This window comes from Cotesia glomerata, linkage group LG3, assembly GCF_020080835.1.
Source record: "Cotesia glomerata isolate CgM1 linkage group LG3, MPM_Cglom_v2.3, whole genome shotgun sequence".
Lineage (NCBI taxonomy): Eukaryota > Metazoa > Arthropoda > Insecta > Hymenoptera > Braconidae > Cotesia > Cotesia glomerata.
The window spans coordinates 26,377,344-26,396,749 of NC_058160.1; the positions used below are offsets into that span (position 1 = coordinate 26,377,344).

At 33.1% G+C, this 19,406-nt stretch overlaps 1 protein-coding gene across 11 annotated transcripts in view; it reads left to right on the forward strand.

Moving 5' to 3' along the window:
• The window catches only part of LOC123261664 (polypyrimidine tract-binding protein 1), a 172,677-nt gene that overhangs the window by 80,218 nt on the left and 73,053 nt on the right, over positions 1-19,406 (forward strand). For 8 of the 11 annotated variants that reach the window (XM_044723370.1, XM_044723368.1, XM_044723369.1 and 5 more), the window contains one exon: positions 17,333-17,389. The exons of the other annotated variants lie outside the window; for them this stretch is intronic. In XM_044723370.1, coding sequence (XP_044579305.1) covers positions 17,333-17,389 — 57 coding nt within the window. Of the gene's footprint in view, positions 1-17,332; positions 17,390-19,406 lie in introns of those variants that run through there. 11 annotated transcript variants of the gene reach the window in all.

Genomic DNA, 19,406 nt, shown 5'->3' on the forward strand with positions numbered 1-19,406 from the left:
AGAAACGAGGATGAATACGATGACGGGTAAAGTGTCGTCATTATCACACTTGAATTATTTGTCGACAGGGCAAATCACGGGGAGATGAGTAGTTACTGTTCTGTATCTATTATATTCTCCCGTGAGAAATTTAGTCATTGTAATGTAACGTGCTGTTACTGCTTCGGCGCCACTGCTACTGCTACTGTTACTGCTACTATACTGGTAACTACGGCATTATTTAGCCTCTCTCTATTTCTATTCTCTTCTACTGCTGCTGCTACTACTACTATATGGTTAGACTGAAAACTAACTCTGTGATGAGTTAGACGTAAAGATTTACTTATAGTTCGCTCAACGTATGTGAAGGTACGTGAATGTATATATATATATATATATACGTGATGTCGGCTGTAACTGCTCAGCTTAATGTTTCGAGATGAATTTTGGACATACGTAGCATACTCAGCCACTAGAGAATTTAATTCACGAATTACTTCAAGTAATACATGTTGAGATATTTTATTCGTCAAGAATGACGTTTTGCCAACGTACATTGAATATTTCTGTAGATAAACTTTATGCTAAACTTGTCGAGTCTTCCAAACTATCAAGTTAATTAATTTTAATCAGTTCATTTTCAGGTTAATAAATTATACTTTAATTTTTATTCAATATATGATATTTTGACTGTTTTATTTATATTGATGTGATAGAACATACAAATTAAATTCATTAAATTTACAAGGATGATTATAAAAAAAAAAAATAATAATAATATCCCTTCCCTTTTGGATGGAAAGTTACAAATGAAGTTTGAGTTAATTTAATAAAAGTAAGGTACAAGTTAAGGTACAAATAGTATATCAAAAGCGAAATAAAGAGCAAAGAGGTAGATAGAGAGGAAATGTGATTAAAGATATATATCCTTTGAGAGAATTAATTGTCCGCACGCAAGGCCCAGCTCAGTTAGCACGGAGGCTAAGGAAAACCACATAGAAGCTCATTACGTCTCACACATTAATACATCTCGGAGTTTGCTCAAACGCGAATTATGCCGAAATACAACTTCTGTTTAGTAACTGGCAAGAAGGTCCATTGTGGTAAGTTAAATTAGGTCGGAACGCGCGTATCCTTCGTTTGTCTTGCCACATAAACCTCTTTCTCGGTCCCGAGGTTCCTCGCCCGCTGAAACATTCAAATTTATCCGCATATACAACTTGCCCTCTACTCTCACAGAAATAAAACAAAATCCTCGCTCTCTTCTCAAATTCTATTTATTTTCAACAAATTTACCCTCTGCTCATTTAATTATCCTCACCGCATTACTGCTGGCAGACGTCGTCCTGTCAAACGACTATTTAAACTGTCAATTAAATTTCTCCCCATAACTTATTCACATATATAACCGCGTATTTATAAGTACTATCAATAGCAAAATTTATGCTGCACTAACCCAGTTCGTCTGAGTTCAACAAACTCTCTCTCCTTTATTCATAATAATTATAATAATCATAATATTTTTAATATTTAAAAGTTAATCCTTCGTTTTTATTCATTCTCGTGTCATATTACTTGATAATTTAATTTATTTGCAAGATTAATCACCCTTCAATTGAAATTTTGACATTATTTCTTTTTTTTACGAATTTCCATCAAAATAAAAAAAATTTTTTATGACTATAAATAATCATCTTAATCTTCAACTAGGTAAAAAATTTTTTGAAGTGACTAAAATTTTTTCATTCAAGAACTTTTTTGCTTAATTCAAAATCGAAATAATTTTCTTGGTTCATATTATTTTGTAAAACACTCTAAAGATTTTTATCAGCATATATACAGAGTTGTAGACGACTACAGTCATTTCTTTCCACATATAACATGTATAGAACCCAACATTGGATATATTAGTGCGAGAAGACTCGACTAGTAGCCCAAGGCAGTCTCTCTAGATCCAGAAGCTCTCGAGGTTGGGGCTCAACTCGGCTCGGCACGTATCTAATTACCTAATGACGTTAGTTAGAGTCAGATAGCTGAGGATTCACCTTGAGCCTCACACTAGTAAAGTAGAGTAGTGCCAAGCATTACTACTTATACTACCACAGCAAATAACCCCTTATAGAACATATTTGTTACAAAATGTCGGAGGTATGTTCTTGTTCTCTATTTCATTTAGTTCTCTCTTACTACACCCACTACGTTGGAGCCAGTACAGTATCCTCATCAACATCATCTTACTCTCAACGGTTCCCTTCTCAGTCTCAGCATACTCTCCGAATAGGGCTTGGTCTATCTCATTCATTTCACTCTTTCGTATTCACCGGTACACTTGAGTCTCGGTCTCGTTACCTGGTCATCCCTTGTTTTCCGAGACTCCTCAACAAATAAAACGCGCTTTTACTTTACGCTCGTGTAATTAGGAACGCCGAACAAAGAATCCAAAGAATTTCGTGAACACCAAGTCGTAGTTGGTAACACGAGTAGACAAGTAGTTGCTTAGTTGCTGCACTGGGCTCTCTTATTCTTTTCATACCACGGATACTCGTCTACGGCTCTCAATTCAAAGAGCCGAGTCTTTAGACACTTAAATGTACGATGGCTTGCCCAGCCAACCTCCCAACTAACCTTCTCTGTCTCGTCCGAGAGTCAAAGAACTTCTGTTATGTTTGGTGGATATTTTATGGAAAGATACACAAACCGAAAGACGCTGAGATTTGAGATATTAGAATCATTAATTAAAAATTAAAAATTTACGAACTACTTAATTTAATAATATTGATAATTAGGTATTAATAATTTTACGAAAAATTTGAGGCTAAAGATTAAAAATTGGTCAATTGATAAAGTAAACATTTTTTTGCTACAAAAAAACTCGAGTTTTCCTGAAAATTTCCGTAATTTTTTCTCTGTAAAATTTTATTACTATCATAAAAAATTACTTGATTGAAAAAATTAAAGATAAATTCTTCACTTAAAATTTTTTCAAGAATTTTTCTAATACTTGATTAAAAAAGTTTGGAAAATTCAAATGAGCATGCCTTAAGCGCTTATATCATACATAAATTATTTAGATCATAACAAAAATTATTCGTTTTTAATTTGAATTTTCCCGCGAGTAGTATTATCCGCTCTGTAGGTCGAGCTAAAGAAAAATTTTAACAGATGATAAAACAGTTAGTAATTATACCATCATGTATGTATAGTTTCTGCTTGTTTATAGTTATTTCAATTCTGTTTATGAAAATTAATATATATGACTGTTGAAATCGCAGAAAAAGTCATCGAACTGACAATCGAAAAAAATTAACTGTATTGAAACGGAATGATTTTGACACGTAATTTTCACAAGGGTTTTGACAAACTTCCTCAGGAATAAAACAAAAAAAAAATTAAATCGTGAAAGTGATTTTTGACAAAGTTGTGGTGTTATCAAGCCCAGTGCTCCCGTGAATACCACGCTCTTATTCATTTTATTCATTAGAAAAACGAGTTTTTTCTGAGAAATCTTATTTAATCGATAGAAAAATTTTTTTAACGTGTTCTGTAGTTACTATTATTTATTTCAATATGTTTTTTATCCATAATTTTTTTCGTTTAAATTATGAAAATCATATTTTAATCGAAATCACGATTTTTAGGCGAGAGTAGAGCATACCTGCGCGCTTCGCGCTTAAGGCATGCAATAATCTAATTCTTGAAAATGATTTTCTTAATTAAGTCAATTTAATTTTTTTAACTGTCTACATTTCTTCAATGTCAATAATTCATTATTTTAAAATGATGAATTTCAATATTTTTTTCAAGCTAAAGAAAAATTAAAAACTTAATTTCCTACGATTTAATTTTGAAGAGTCTTAAGTTTTCTTCACTTGTCTTTAGAACAAGTAAATTATAATAGGGATGATGACGTTCTAGCTGGCTATTTTCTCTAGCAAGTGGGCACCGATGTTAGGTCGTTACGCCACTGCTACGGAATTACGGTGCGGTACCGAGCCGTCAAGTTCATATTGCCGGTTTCCTGTCATTAACGTACCACCGCATTCAGCTAGCGTGCGTGTTGGCTTTGATATAAATATATACGAGTATATGTAGATCATCACACACCTATATCGATGTTAATTTTATGGGTGATATATGGTCCTATATATTGTATATATGCGAGCATGTATTGTTAGCCAGAGCATATCAACACATATATAATAATATATAATATCGAGATTCTTCTATCTTCATTCTTGTCACCAATGCAATCACCAATACATGTATGGTTGTACGCGTGCTTGGTCGGCTATTTGCGTCAGTTAATCCACCGCAGTGTTGGCGACGTAAACCCATCAGTTTACTCGCTCGAGGATCGTATGATCCTTCACCGTCAACGATTAATCGGGCTGCTAGATATCCGATTCGCCGGGAAACTATTGGATCTCGTGAATGGCGGCCAGAAAAAGATAGATATTATATTCTATTATATTATATTATGTAACAAACCCTCGAGAAGCAATGGCAAATGAGCGTTTTATTATTTCTGACTTATATTCTCGGTCTTTCATTTTTTACCTTGTCTTCAATTATCGATAATGGTCGTGGTGCTCCGCTGGCTCAAGATGGGGACTGCTGCAGCAACAAGTGAGTAAGGGACACTACTTGAGAAAATTGTTAAGAATACGAGTAGAGGTAGATCGGGTAATATTCCTTTTATAAGATTCTCCAATACAAAAGAATTGAGTATGGGATTTAAACGTTTTGCTTTAACGTCTGCTTTTAAATTGTAAAAATATCAATAGTCTTATTTTAATATCATTGCTGAAAGATTTATTGTTCAGATGATTTCTATTTTTATTGCTCATGTTTATTTTTAAATATTTTTGGGATTTTAAAAAATATTTCGGAGTTATTGCGAAAATTCAATCCAGTTTTTATGTAAAAAATATTTACATATTATTCAAAGAATTTCGTCCGGTATTGATGCAAAAATATTTTTGTGATATTGAAAGAATTTCGTGAATTTTGTCCAGTTTGATTTAAAAATCATTTAAAAATGAAGAGTATAAATATTTCAATGATGTAAGCTTATTTTTTTTTAATTATTGTAATTTTTTCTTCCATCAATTTGTTAAATTTAAAATTTTAAGATAAATTTTGAAATTAATTTGTTTTTAAATTAGACAGCCAAGAAGTTGATGGTGTCATTCAATATATCTGATGAATTTATGACAAAAATACGGTGTGATTTAGTAAATTGTAAATGAAATTTTTTAATGAGCATATCACAAGATTGCAAGATGAAAGAAAGTAAGATATCCGTAAAATGAATCCCTATCGTCACGTAGATATAATTCAGTTTTAGTAAGGAGATATAAATTTGTATAAGAGAAGATTGTTGGTGCCGATAGCCTGTTGATCTTACTTACTTAGACCATTCTCCGAAGTTATAAGGCCGACTTCATGGGGTTCACAAGGTGGTAATGGGTTCTTAATCAACTGCAGAATCTTGATTAAAGTACATCAAACAGACATAACCCAGTAGCTAAACTGATAAACTACTTCTCTTAAAATACAGAGAACAAAATAAGGAAAAAAAAAAAGTAAAGAAGGTTAAAGAGCGAAAACGAAAATGAAAATATATATAAAGAAGTAACTAAGCGTTAAGCATTTCTTCTTCCTCTATTTTACCCGTAACAAAATAATATATATAATATCTGCTCGGAAAAAGTACGAGGGAGCGACACTGAGTTGAGGGCGAAATGTTTTTCAGCTGTCACATTAGCACGACAGTCACGCTTACTGTGCCAAGTTGTAACTTTCCCAAGTTGGGACTGAACAATCATCTGGTGTGAACTTATACAACTTTTTTTCTTCACTCTCTGTATCATACCCGTCATTTTTTTCGTCAGGTACTCCCTGAAACCGAGTATATGTTTAACCAAGATAAATTTATCTTATCCAATTCGTCAGATATAATAAATTAAACTCTTCTTAAATTTTGAACCCTCATAACTACACCCAGAAAATAGATTAAGAAAATGATTGCTGTCAAAACGTCAATTTCCTTCTTTACCCCGTTTTTGACAAATTCTGTTTCTAACAAGCTTAAAATTTTTCCCAAATATTAACTTGTCAATTCCGACACTTTTAACAAAATATTTTTGCCACCTTACCTTACAATAAAAAAACTGTATCCCTTAAAACCCTTCACGTATAAATTTTCCCTCTCGAAGCCTTCTTAAATTGAAAAAACCAAATTAAAAGAGAAAAAATGATCTCGGAAATAAAATCCGGAAACAGATTAGATAAAAAAGCTCTTTTATTTGTTAGTTTAAGTCTTTAGAGGAAAGGAGAATAATATTTTCAATTTAGCGTCGAGTTCCCGAGTTAGATGTACAGAATCCCCTGATCGGGGCTGCGACAATGACATCAACAACTGTCTCATCCTATCTTTTCTCACTAGGTGACGTCAACGGAATTAGTGTTAGAATGGAATAAACTCGGTAATCCTCGAGGATAACTATTGGTCGTAGTTGAATCCTCTTTAGCAACCCCATTGAACTTGCTTCACTGAAATCCAATGAAATCCTCTCCCGTTTCCCGTTTCGTGAGACTCCTCTTCTACTTCTACTTCTCTTGTACGCGCTCCTTGATGTGGTATCAGCAGACTTGATCTATCTCTGAGAAGAAAACCTGGTTTCACTGTGTCACCACATTCTATAAGATGTGAACTGCTGTCTGGTAGCTTTAAACTCCTCAGTAGCTTAATAATATTAGAGTCCATCATAAGATATGAGATTTGGGGCATCTTTGATACAAATCCATAATACATAAATAGTTTTGAGACATTGGAGGAGGAGGAACAAAGTAGTTGAAGAAGAACAGAGTTGCCAAGTTTGATACCGATATCATGAATAGAAACAGAAACCACTGCACCGATACTCGGCTCTAAACTGTGATTGAAGTGCTCAGAGAGATCCATCCTCTGCTCAGTTTCTCAAACTCTAATGCTTCTCCAAAGCTACCACAGGCTGTGAGTAAGTCTCCGGTGTATCTGTGGGTTGTGGCTTCAGTACCAGCAAAATCAAGCTTAAACACGACGAGGATATGCAATAAATGTGGTATGCATTGGGATGTTGCTCGAGCGCAATAAAAACTCTAAATCTTGTAGTATCGATCCGAATCCTCGGTCAGTCAATTGTTGCATAGAGCTGCGTGTTCGTGATATGAAATAGCAATTGTAGACATGTGGAAATATTTCTTGGTTCTATATATGTACATGTGTGAATGTATATATATCTCAGTGGAATCTGCTGGCGAGCTATGAGAGCTCTCTTCGACGTTAATATTACGGTCATACCTACCTCGAAATGTTTGCACATGTTCGTAGCAATGGACCGACGGTAGTTTATGTGTATGCATGCAGGTGGACGCAAGTGCAGTATTACGACAAAGGGGATCTTGACCATAAAAATGGGCAGAAACAGCAAGCTGTAAAACCGGTTGAAGGCTGTATTATCCAGGCCACGTGGCTGAAGATAACACATCGTTCTAAAAAGTAAAACGAGTTGAGTGCACATTTGCTGCGTTCTGGTGCTTCATTTTCAGTAAAATTAATCCCGTTTTACTGCCGTACCTCGCTGAATCATTACTACCCTGGCCAGGTCTTGCTTCTGCAGTTGTCTTGATGGGCAACAGAGCAAAAAAAGTGAACAATGTTTTTATGCTACTGTTTTTTTTTTTTTTTTTTGATAGAATACTTTTTATTGAATCGAAGGTGAAGTTGAAACATTTAAAATAAAACCAAACAATTATTTTAAGTGAAAACAATTTTTTTTTATTTTTACAAAATGACATCTTCAAAATAATGAAAAAAAATTAAGCTTGATCATCTTGAATCAAGCAGAAAAATTTTTGACCCGAACAAATTTTAATTGATTCAATAATTTTTTTCGAGTCTCAAAATATAAAAAAATATTCTCGATTTTTGATGATACAAAGTTGATCTGTGATATTTCTTAGATTTACCAAATCAAATTAATCGCTTCAACGTTAAGTAAATTCGCTGTCGAGGCCATTTGTTCAGAAGTGAGCCGTTTGGCTGTTCGACAAATTCCAGAATATTGTTGAGCATAAAGCTGTGAGCCAAGTGCATTGTATTATTAAAATCTTGTTTGAATATCCGTCAACAGGTTGCTGAGAATTCCGTTTTAATTAACGCCCTACAAATAGTATGAGAGATAACTCCGTTATGAACCCCCCTTAAGTACAACACGATACCACCTAGATACAGAGGAGCAGACAAGCACACCGAACAGCCAACAAAAGCACTGCCGAGTAAGCAACCACTGGTACGGTATTCCACACTGAGAAGTTTATATCCATGCCAGTAGTAGCAGTACCACCAGTGAAGCTCGATAGTCGCACATTCACCGCAGCGGTAAAGCCACACCAAATGGCCTTATAAATCGGTTTCACCAGTACAATTATCCACAGCACAGCCTACTACCACTACCACTACCTTCCTACTTCGCTGCCTTCTGTCACGAAATAAATTTAGTTATACTAGACACAGAGAACATACCACCGACTATACATCGCTTGAATATGTACGTGTTCTGTGTTGGTGTCTGTGTGTTGTGTTGTATCTAAAGTACACGGACTCAAACACCTACACATATTCTGGGCGATGACGTTGACGGTTAGGATGCCGTGCGACGACGACATCACCACCTAGCCCAGTAGTTCGGTATAAGGTATTTCCAGCATACCTCGACCTCAAACGGGCATTTATAGCGTGGTGACTGTGACGTTAGACTGTATAACAGCACCACCAGCAGTTGAATACCCCCGACAGCGTAACTTTGCTCCTAAAGGACGTCATCTACTTTAATGTAGACATAAGGACACTTTAGTTGTTGTTCAGTTGACGCATGCCCCAGAGATAAGTGATAACTGATAATATTTCACCAACAACAGTAAAAGAAAAATATATCTTGGCTCAAGAACATTTTAGGAAAGATGAGGAATATTTCAATTCAAGTAAATTATTTTTTAATATTGAACATTTTAAATAATTTTGGACTAATTTTTCATTATTTTTGATTTGTAAAAAAAATTGATACTTTCAAATTAAGACAAAATTGTTTTGGTTTGAAAGTATTTTTTTTTTTTTTTAACTATTAAGGTACCCGCGGGTAATAAGGCCTCTCGGGTAATAAGGCCTAAGTGATAGAAATGATATTTAAAATAATCGCTTCCGCTAAAGGCTTCTCTGGAAGAAGCGTCTAGCATAGAAATGTCGCTACAAGTTTATAGAGTCCCGATACAACGTTCCCTGTCTTCTATATTTCATCATCCGTCATATGCTAAAGCAGAAGAATTCCTAAGAAACGGTTTGAGTAAATGGTAAACATTTTTTGTAATTTTATATTTAATAATTTAAAATCATTGGTCTAATTTTTATTAACATCTTAAAAAGTATTGTTGCTAAATTTAAGTGATGATTCATCTCTAATAACAATTTTATTAAGTATAGTATAACTATTTCCAGTATGTTTAACCTGCAGGCCTTATTACCCTATACCGTAGTAAAATAATGCCTATTCGCAAGGTTTTTGAAAAAATTTAATTCTGTGTTTGTTTATGGTGAAAATTACCATTACTCCATTATATTTTATGGCTAATGTATTAATATAAAAATTAATGATACATTTCAATAATTAAATGTAATATTTTCGATTTTTTTCAAAATCTCCCTTAGCTAGGCCTTATTACCCGCTGGTACCTTAATTTTAAAAATTTTCTTGAATTAAGAAAGAGTTTTTTTCAACCCAAAACAAATTTTTAAAGATCATAATATTGTTGGATTAAGTTAAACTTTTTTCCTGTGTATGTATCATAAATTTTTGAAAATCTTTTATTCATCTGAGACTCAGGCGGCTAATATGCAATGAGCATTCGCCGTAAGATTTTTGTATTATCAGAGCAAATGTAACTCTCGGTAAACTTTCATACGTAAAATTCTCAAAAGACTTACTTACTCTTACTTTTACTGAATGTATGTATGAATGTATCTCAAGGTGTGACAATCGACTATGCATCAGGCAAATTCCAAGTTGTCGCAAGCGAATAGCAAAGTAGATAGAGAACTACTGTCTACTATCTGGTATCTGCTATCTACGGTACGAAGAGTAGCTGGTACAGCAGTGCGAGAGTTTATATAAAAAAGAGAATGCATCTAAGATTGTATATTCTGGGAGAATACCGTGAGCGTTGGCGTTGGAACTTGGTAGCTACCACTACCAGCAAACACCTGAGGATTCTCTTCAAAAGTTAAGTCTTTTTATTAGCATTCTCGAGTTTTAAATTTAACGCAAGCCTGGAGCTGAGATATTCAAGGAGTTTTATAAGCTGGTGAAATTTTTATTAACCGCGACACCAAAGACTAACTTGACGTTGAAATGAAGATAATAATGATAATGATGATGATGACGTCTGGTAAAGCTTGGCTTGCGGGCTGCGGGTTGATGGAGACTTCACACACAGGTCGGTTTTAATTAGAGCGTACTTTGGATCGGAGGACGCTGGAACAGGCTCTTCGATTAAATTATTAATTAACGCTCTCTTGGAAATACCAAACCACATACGCGGCTCAGCATCCAACACCCTCTTACACTTTTACCAGCTGCGAAAGGGTTCACACACATGTCCGACATAAACGCACACAGGACCTCGGACGCTCGGGTTCCCTCCAGGGCTCTAGTCACCGATTTATGGCCACGAGATACGAGTCGATGGACGACTATATTCTTAAGCACAGAGAACTACAACGCAAACTAGACCGGAAGGTCCGAAGGGAGAAGGAAGGCTTAGGCAGGAGGATATAGCGTTCAGTTTCAGAGCCCCGTGTAGCCAAACAAACCCGCGAGCAAGTGAATTTTGGTTTTACCGGTATGAACCAGAAGCACACTCGACGCTCTGCAACACATGTACTCTGTATGCGCACACTTATCCTTTGTTGATGTACATTTACCGTGCAGCCTTTGGAAACCTTCGCAACATTGGCTCGAGAGATAGATAACAGTACTTCTAATCACTTTTGGCTTCGGCTACTCTTTCACTCGAATCCAGCCGAGCTTTCGAGCTTTCAATGAACCCAATAGAAGTTATAACTAAAACGTTTCTCATTTGGGTGATTCTTTTTTTTGCGCCTTTTTTCTTTTTTTTTACGTTTTACTGAACGCGGATTCACATTTCACTCGGGGCGCCGGGCGTTTTGCGCGAAAAAAGAGCTCCAAGTGAGGACTGTCGCCTGAGGGTGACTCTCAACGAGGATATCGAATAGCCTCGACATTCACAAAGTGATGGCTGTCCCACCGTTGAAGTGAGACAAATACAGCTGCTACTGCTGCGATTGATCGATCGTCCTGCGAGCTGTATCTCTATAGATGGAGAAGAGACAGTATATACCACTGTGGACCAGTCAATCGAGCTGCTCCGAGTTTAAAACCCCTCGTAAAATCTCCGTTTAATATTCACAGTTTAATTAACACCAGCAGGTGGATGATTCGGCGCTACCGCCCACAAATGTAACTACATTCATTCATTTTCTTGTTTTAACGTCTTATACGAATTTTTAGTATTTTTTGGATTGTTTTTATTGGCACTGGACTAAGCTTTTAGTCTCTATGTCATTTTTTATTACATTAATTATTTATTAATATGAAAATTTTGACGAAATATTTTATTATATTATAAAAATTTCGTTGTTTTTCTGTAATGGTGAAATTTAGATCTGAAAATTTTTGGGGTTTTTTCAACAAATAAATTATGAAAAAAAAATTTTTTTCTACCTATTTTATTAAGTAAATAATATTTAAAAATGGCGAAATGTATGCAAATAAAAAACAAAAAAATTTTAACTAAATTTTGAATAATAATTAATAAAATTTGTTTATTTTTTTTAATTATAAAGACATTATTTACAATTAAATATTGTCTAATTTAACTTTCAGCGTATGAATATTAATACAATCTAACAACCAAACTTTCCAAATAAAATAATCTAAACCTAAATAATCGTTTCTGCTATTAATCTTAATTTAATCTTAGTTAATACTATTGATTCAAACTGGTAAAGTTGGTCAAGTTCTAACTAATGTCTAATATCTATCAAAATATATTGCACACACATATACAGTAAATATCTGTAACTTTGTTGTGGGCTGGCGTACGTCGGCAACGTGGCGTTAATTGGACAAGGAAATTTACTCTGAATTTCGACATGCCGTGCCACGTCACCAGGTGTATGAGAAAGGGGAATAGTTTGATGTAAATTGTGATGGAGGTTAATTCATTCAGTACCGTTGTATATATGTACAATGTATATATATTTAATATACATATATAGACATTAGTTATTACAAAGAGAAGCTTATAGCCGGTAAGATTTACTCAGTTGAGGTTAAGATAAAGTGAGACGTATATAAATACATATATATATATACTGTGCAAAGACTTAAAGACACGATCGTCCTCACCCTCGATCTTGGTCTCGTCCTTGTACCTTCCTCCTTCAAACAAACTCTCCTGTGCTTCAGCACACTCAACTGCCTGAGGACGATTTGAAACTCCTTACCCTCGCTCGTAGTCGGGTCGTCCACATGCTAGATGTCAAATCGAGGCAAGTTTGTCTACCGATTAGACATTTATGACTTAAACACCAACTACGCGCTAAAGACACCAATTATAAACTTCAAGGCAAACTTTCTTCACTCTTACAGACTTTATGCCATTGATTAATTATACATCTGCGGAACTTGCGTGTTAATTAGTCTGTTTGTTTTTTTTTTTTTTTTTATTAATTAAAGGTACAAATCCAAAGGGTGAAATTTATTATTTATTTTTGGTTTATCGAAAATGTGAATATAAATAATGAATTAATATTAATATTAATATTTTATGCGAAATTGAATATTTATTATTCCACCTGGAGATTAATTTCTGTTTTAATTCCTCCATTTGTATTGTAGTATTTTATAGTAGAATTATGATTTTAATTATACCGAAAAATAATCTACTTAAAAATGTAAATATTTAAATGGAATTTATAAAAGGTTTTATACGGTAACGTTCAACGTAAAACATTTAAATATTAAATTTAATGCATAGAGTATTTGCAGATAAATAAAATATAAATGTATATAAAAATAGGGGGTTACTTTCCTCGAAGTTTAGTATTGAACTCGAAAAATATATGCAAGTAAAAATGTACATTCTCGTTCTGGTGAGTAGGTCCAAGGGTACTCTATTCTATCGAATGATAAAAGGAAGTATTCCCCTTTCACGAGAAAGATATGTTTATCCCCATGGGGAATCCACACTACTCACGAATAAAAGAGGGCTTCTATTATTTTTCAATTGGCCAAGCATATACGCCCAGCATCACCCACAACCCAACTCACCATTCCACACAGGGACTACTTTCTATCTCCAATGTAATTGAACAAGGCTTTACTATGCACACTGTTGTATTTCATTTTTTTCTATTTTTTAATTTTTTAAAGCTAAAATAATCTTTCATGTTATCGGACGAGTTATTATTTTCTTAATGTATTATAAATTCTTATACATAAAATAAAATAAAAAAAAAATTTTTACATGTATAAAAAATCAAATAAATTATAAATGCAATTTTTCGTAATTTTTTATTGAAAAAAACATTTTTTTAAATTGTCAGATATCTGCACAGTAAAAAATAGAATCTTAAATAAAGAAAAAAATTTTCTGGGCCGAAATAAATCAATTTTCTATGTATTAATTCCATTGTTACACACAGTAAAAAATTTTGCGTCATTGCATCAAAAAACTTAATGTTATTCTGAAAAAAAAATTATTCTGTTAAATTAACACAAAAAAGTGTTAAATATTTAACATAAAAATTTTTAACACAAAATTTTTTGACGCAATGACGCAAAATTTTTTACTGTGCATCAATAATAACTTTTATTAATTAATTGTTGTCTAAATCTTATAATAATAATAACAATATTGTTCTTAACAAAGTTGGTTATATTAAGCGGAACGACAGTTGTATTCCTCAAAGGTAGTCTTAATTATTATCAAAAGCATTAATTGGCAGACATTAATTTGTTCAACTATGACCATATTGTCTCTTAGTTTAATTAAACTTGTATGCATTCGGATTGAGACTCGGTTGCATTCGCCGAGAGAACATACAACTGCCTGATTTGTTCTCTAGATACTCCCTCCGGCAAATCTACTTATCACTTTAACAATTGGTAAACTTATTGAATAAACATTTCTACTAATAATCAAAAATAAATAAATAAAGCCATCAAATTATTTTAATTATTGAGGTGACTTTAATTTCAATCGACTACCACCTGGTTTTATTTGTATTCGTCTCCTCTCCAGCAGTAATCACGTTCAAAACTCGCTTGGGAATTCCCAGGAAATTGAAAAAGCGACAGCGAGCTAGCCCGAGCCCGTACTAGTGTAATGTAATGGTGTTGTGTCGTAGTCTGGCTAGCAATAAGTACTTACCAAAGAGTAATTATTGTAAGAACTGCTCCAGCCCAGGTTAGCATTGCCGTCGAGCCAGTGGAAGAGGGAGAGCTCTCTACTAGAGAGTGACAGCAAAGTTTTTCTACCGGCATAAAAGTTTGAGCTAGAAGAAGAGGAAGAGAAAGTGAGGGAAGCAGGAAAAAGACGAAGGAGCAGAAAGAGAAACTAAACTGGGTATCGCGTTCCTTTTATAACGTCCGACCATATCCTCGACTTACTCCACTGCTCTCTTTAGTCCGAGCAAAGTGTGCGGGTTTCTATCGCCGTTACTCTTTGGCTTCTTCTCATCTCGTATCGTTTCGTTTCGTCTTTGCTACTTAACTTGGGAAAACTTATTTTATTATATACCTTTTGCAGTTATAACTTCGGAATCATTCCAAGTCGATTAGGTTTTATATATCATAAGATTATATTTATTATTGTTATGATTATTTTTTTAATACTAATTGTTTAATGTTAAAACCTTAATAATCCTTTAATTTAACGTTATTCTTGTTAAAAATTTTAATTACAGCGTTTTAGCAACAATTTTTTTCCATTTTGGTGAATTTAAAAAAATATTGGAATCGAATTTAGTCAGGAATCGAACTTGAAATATTATTATTTCTATTAAAAAAAAAAAAAAAAATGAGCCGCCAGTTGTATTTTAGTTATATTTGTTCAATTGAAATCTATTTTATAAGTTTAAACTTGAGTATAAATTATAATTAAGTTGCCAAGACTTGTCTGATAGAAAACAACTTTATCGTCACTGATTAAAAATTATCTTTTTTATTAAATCGTTTCATAATTAACTGCCTTGTTTGTTGTTTTATAAATTTTTTTAGTTTTTCCAATTATTTATTAAAACTTAACGAACTTAAAAAAAAGTCAGAAAATTAACAAACATCTAATGAATTTGCCGTATCTTTTAGTGTCCCTCCATTCACTGACTGTTGGAGTTATTCACAGTTTTATTAGAATCCAAATATTTTTGTGAGTCCTTAAATATTCAGAATTCAACATCGTAATTTTTTTTGTACTTCCAACTTTTAAATTTTTCTATTTTAAAATTTTTTGTATCATCCAAATTCTTCTAAATTTACGAGATAGTTTTTATGCGTAACATTTATAACATTTAAACCCTTTTGAATGTATAAAATTTTCAAGTTATTTTTGTGAAATTCTAAATTCTTCCATTTGGCTAGTTATAAACACATTATTATCTAAACTTATATTATTATTATTTTATATGAACTATTATAAATATATATAAGAGTAATTTGTCGAGTTTTTTTTTTTAAATAAAAATTAAAAATAGGTGTTTTCACTTTGTCATTTTAATCTATCTCTCGTTGAGTTTTAAAAAGTTGACAAGTATTTGCACGTTATGCAAATCCTTTTTCCCAGACATTACATTTATTTCTTCTTTGTAACAGTTACGGAAAACGTGTGTACGCTGATCCTTTTTCTCGGTTCATATCCGTACTACGTGCTCAACGAGTTTTCGTTTGAAAAAGATTCCCGTAAAGAAGAAATGAGCAGTTTTTTTTTGTCTTCATTTATAATTTATATTTTAAATTTATCTACGTACATTTTGGTGTCATTCTAAGTGAGTTTTTTTTTTACCTTTTTCTCTACCTTTACCTTTACCTTGGAAGCTTTTAAAAAAAATTGATGAGGTCGCGCATTACATCAAAGTTCGTTTACCGACTTTAATTATTTACTATAAATTTTTAGTCAGTTTCAAACTTAAACTTTCAAACTCAAAGTCAGATAATTGACGAGTATCGAAGTAATCTTTCAAGTAATTTAAAAAATTATAAAAGATTTTAGTTGGTAGTAATGCAATAAAATAAAATAAACTGGTTTTTATTTGTTAGTCATTAAACGTTATTATTATTTTATATTTGAGCGGGAGTTTTTATCCGGGACCGTAATAGTAAATGAAGTTTATTTAATGTATCTCGGAGTAATCGAGCCGACTGAGGGGAAGAAATGTAGTCTAGGAACTCCATCTAGATAGCGTAATAGTCGTATTAATATTTTGAAGATGCAGGTTGGAATATGCCCACTCAGCCACGGCTTAAATTTAAGGTTATCACGGCCTACAATCGCAGTTGCCATCTTCCCTAACAGCTTATACGTGTCCGTGAATACATCGAGATACTTTTTTGTTGACACCGTGCGCTATTTAACACACTGACACTCATTTATATATTTTATTCTACTCTGTTTGATAGATTAAACATCATAAATTTCAAACAATATAGAATTAATTTTCAATATTTAATCAAATAAAAGGAATCGCGGTACTGGAATTAATTTTATTTGCTTGACTTCAATTAAAATCTGACAATTTATGACAAATGAAAATTTTTTATTAAGTTCTAATTGTGGAAAATAGAAAAAAAATTTTTTAAATAAATTTTCTCCATAATTTATTTGATTTTAATTATAGTATCATGAAATATGATTGCTGCTTTCATCTAATTGATTTAAAATCTCTAAAAATTTTTTTGATAAAAAAAAAAGTTAATAAACTTTCACATGGAAGTAAAATTTGTTTATATGTTAATTGAGTCTTTATTATTATAAACTTTGAAAGTTAATATTATATTTAAATACACTCAACAAACTCATTCAGTAGTTTATTTTTATAAAATTATAATTGAGGAGAAATATGAATTAAAAACACTCTCTTACATTAATTATACGAATAATTATAAAGTAAATAAAAAATTAAACGAGAAATATGAAAAAATAAAAATTAAAATGTATTTTGTTTTTTTTGTTTTAGGTGAGTGTCCCCATGAGTGAATTTCTGCAACGAGTAACGAGCACATTTGACCTGCGGGTAAGCGAAAATTTAAAGTAAACGAATGTAAAGAAAGTCAGTGCTCAGCAGGTACAATTCCCGTCTATACTTTTTATTTATATTTTTATATTAATCTGCATAATTTTATTACTATTATTACTATCATAATTATTACTGTTATTGTTGTTGTTTACTTATTGATGCTTGTGCCAATATGAGCATAAGTTCTGTTCTGGGCGCAAGGTGTAATAGTGAGGGTGCAAATACGGCGAAGCGATCGGTAGAGCGATGTTTATTGAAGCGCGACGGGAATGGATGAGGAAGCGAATCCGAACCCAAACCCGGCATGAGTGCCAGCTAGTTCGAGTAGATATAGAGAGAGAGAGTATTCGTTATATGAGCCTATTAGGCGATCGGTATGCATTCTCGAGTGCACCCTCGGGATTCGGGTGGGTGGTGTCTCCTCCCACTCTCCCCTCTACCTGACTCCCACCACTCCTGCTTCTCCCATCTATTTCAAACTAATCGGGCGAATTTCCGAGACTCCAGTCTGGCAAATTAGCCGATACGATCGATTTCGTCAATTATTAAATGAGCGATTATAATGTCTCTTTTACGTTTTTGTTTTAACTTTTTATCTGGATTGTTATTTTTGAAAAAACTTTAGATAAATTCAATCAAATTTTTATATTAACTTTATTTAATTTTTCACAATTTAAATCATTAAAAAATTTAGCAAAAACTTAGATAGAATTTTTAATCTCAATTTTTTTTTTTTATTTATTTCAGTTAATTCATAACATATTTTGATGACATTAAACTTCAAATTTCTGTTCTAAAATTTCAATATTAAATAATTTTATATCCATGAGTTTAATTTTGGCTCAATTCAACAATTTCTAATAAGATACATTTTAAATCAAAGCAAATTTTTCTATTACTACATTTTAGTACACATTATCAATTTTGAATTGTTCACTCATCTTTAAATAATACATTTTAGTATTAATTTAACAGCTCAAAAATAATAAATTTCTGGTCTCTTCTATACATTATAAAAATTACAAGTTTTTACAGCTTTTTTATCAGTACATACTACATACAAAGTACTAAAATTTGGAGATTATTTTATTCAGAGCTCGTAATGCGATTGGAATAAAAATAAATAATCTCAATACGAAAATGGATTTCTTTATAAAAAATTCATAAATTGACGCGCATTTTTGATAATATGTTTTCCGTATGAATATTCTACGAAGTAGAAGAGAACTCGAGCAAGAGAGAGACCGACAGGATGAAAACCCGGCTGAGTACCTTCATTTCAAAACGGACGCCAGCGTGGAGGGAAATTCATCTGGTTGACTTGAAAAAGAGAATTTTGATCATTGAGTACGACACAATCGTGACATAGAGTGGATGAAAACCGGTAGACACGCAGTCGAGAGCTCTGTGTACGGTGCAGCTCCGTCGGTATCTACAATCTACACATTACATCTACACATCTGCACCCCAGACTCCCACATGGCTCGTGAATGCCACAAGTCTCGCGGGTATGACTCGATTTCGACCGGAATTCGATTACGTTATTCCCCGTGACGTATTTCCGACAAAAGCTCTTCTTACTTTATCATTTTTCCAACTCTACTCTACTCAACTTTACCAGCTTTTTTTTTTTTTTTTTTTTTTTTAATGCTTTATAGCTTATAGCTCTCTAAGTCGACTTCTAGACTCTTTTATTTCTTCCTCTTGCTCCTAATGCTTCATGCTCCCGGTACATCTTCTTGTGACGTCGCGCGTCTTGCGGCTCCAATAGAATACAAGAAAGCCGCCTAATAAATTCGTTTCCCCGATAAACTCCTTAAAGCCTCCAGATCTCAGGGAAATCTCCGGCAACGAATTTTGGAATTATCTGTTATGTGAGAAGATCGATCTCTGCGTCAAACGATATCTGATGGAATCAAATAAAATTGAGTTAGCAGTTAGCGAAAGAAATTAAAAAAAAAAAAAAACAGAAATAAAAGTGAATTTTTCAAAGCTACCAAAAACTTAAAATCGT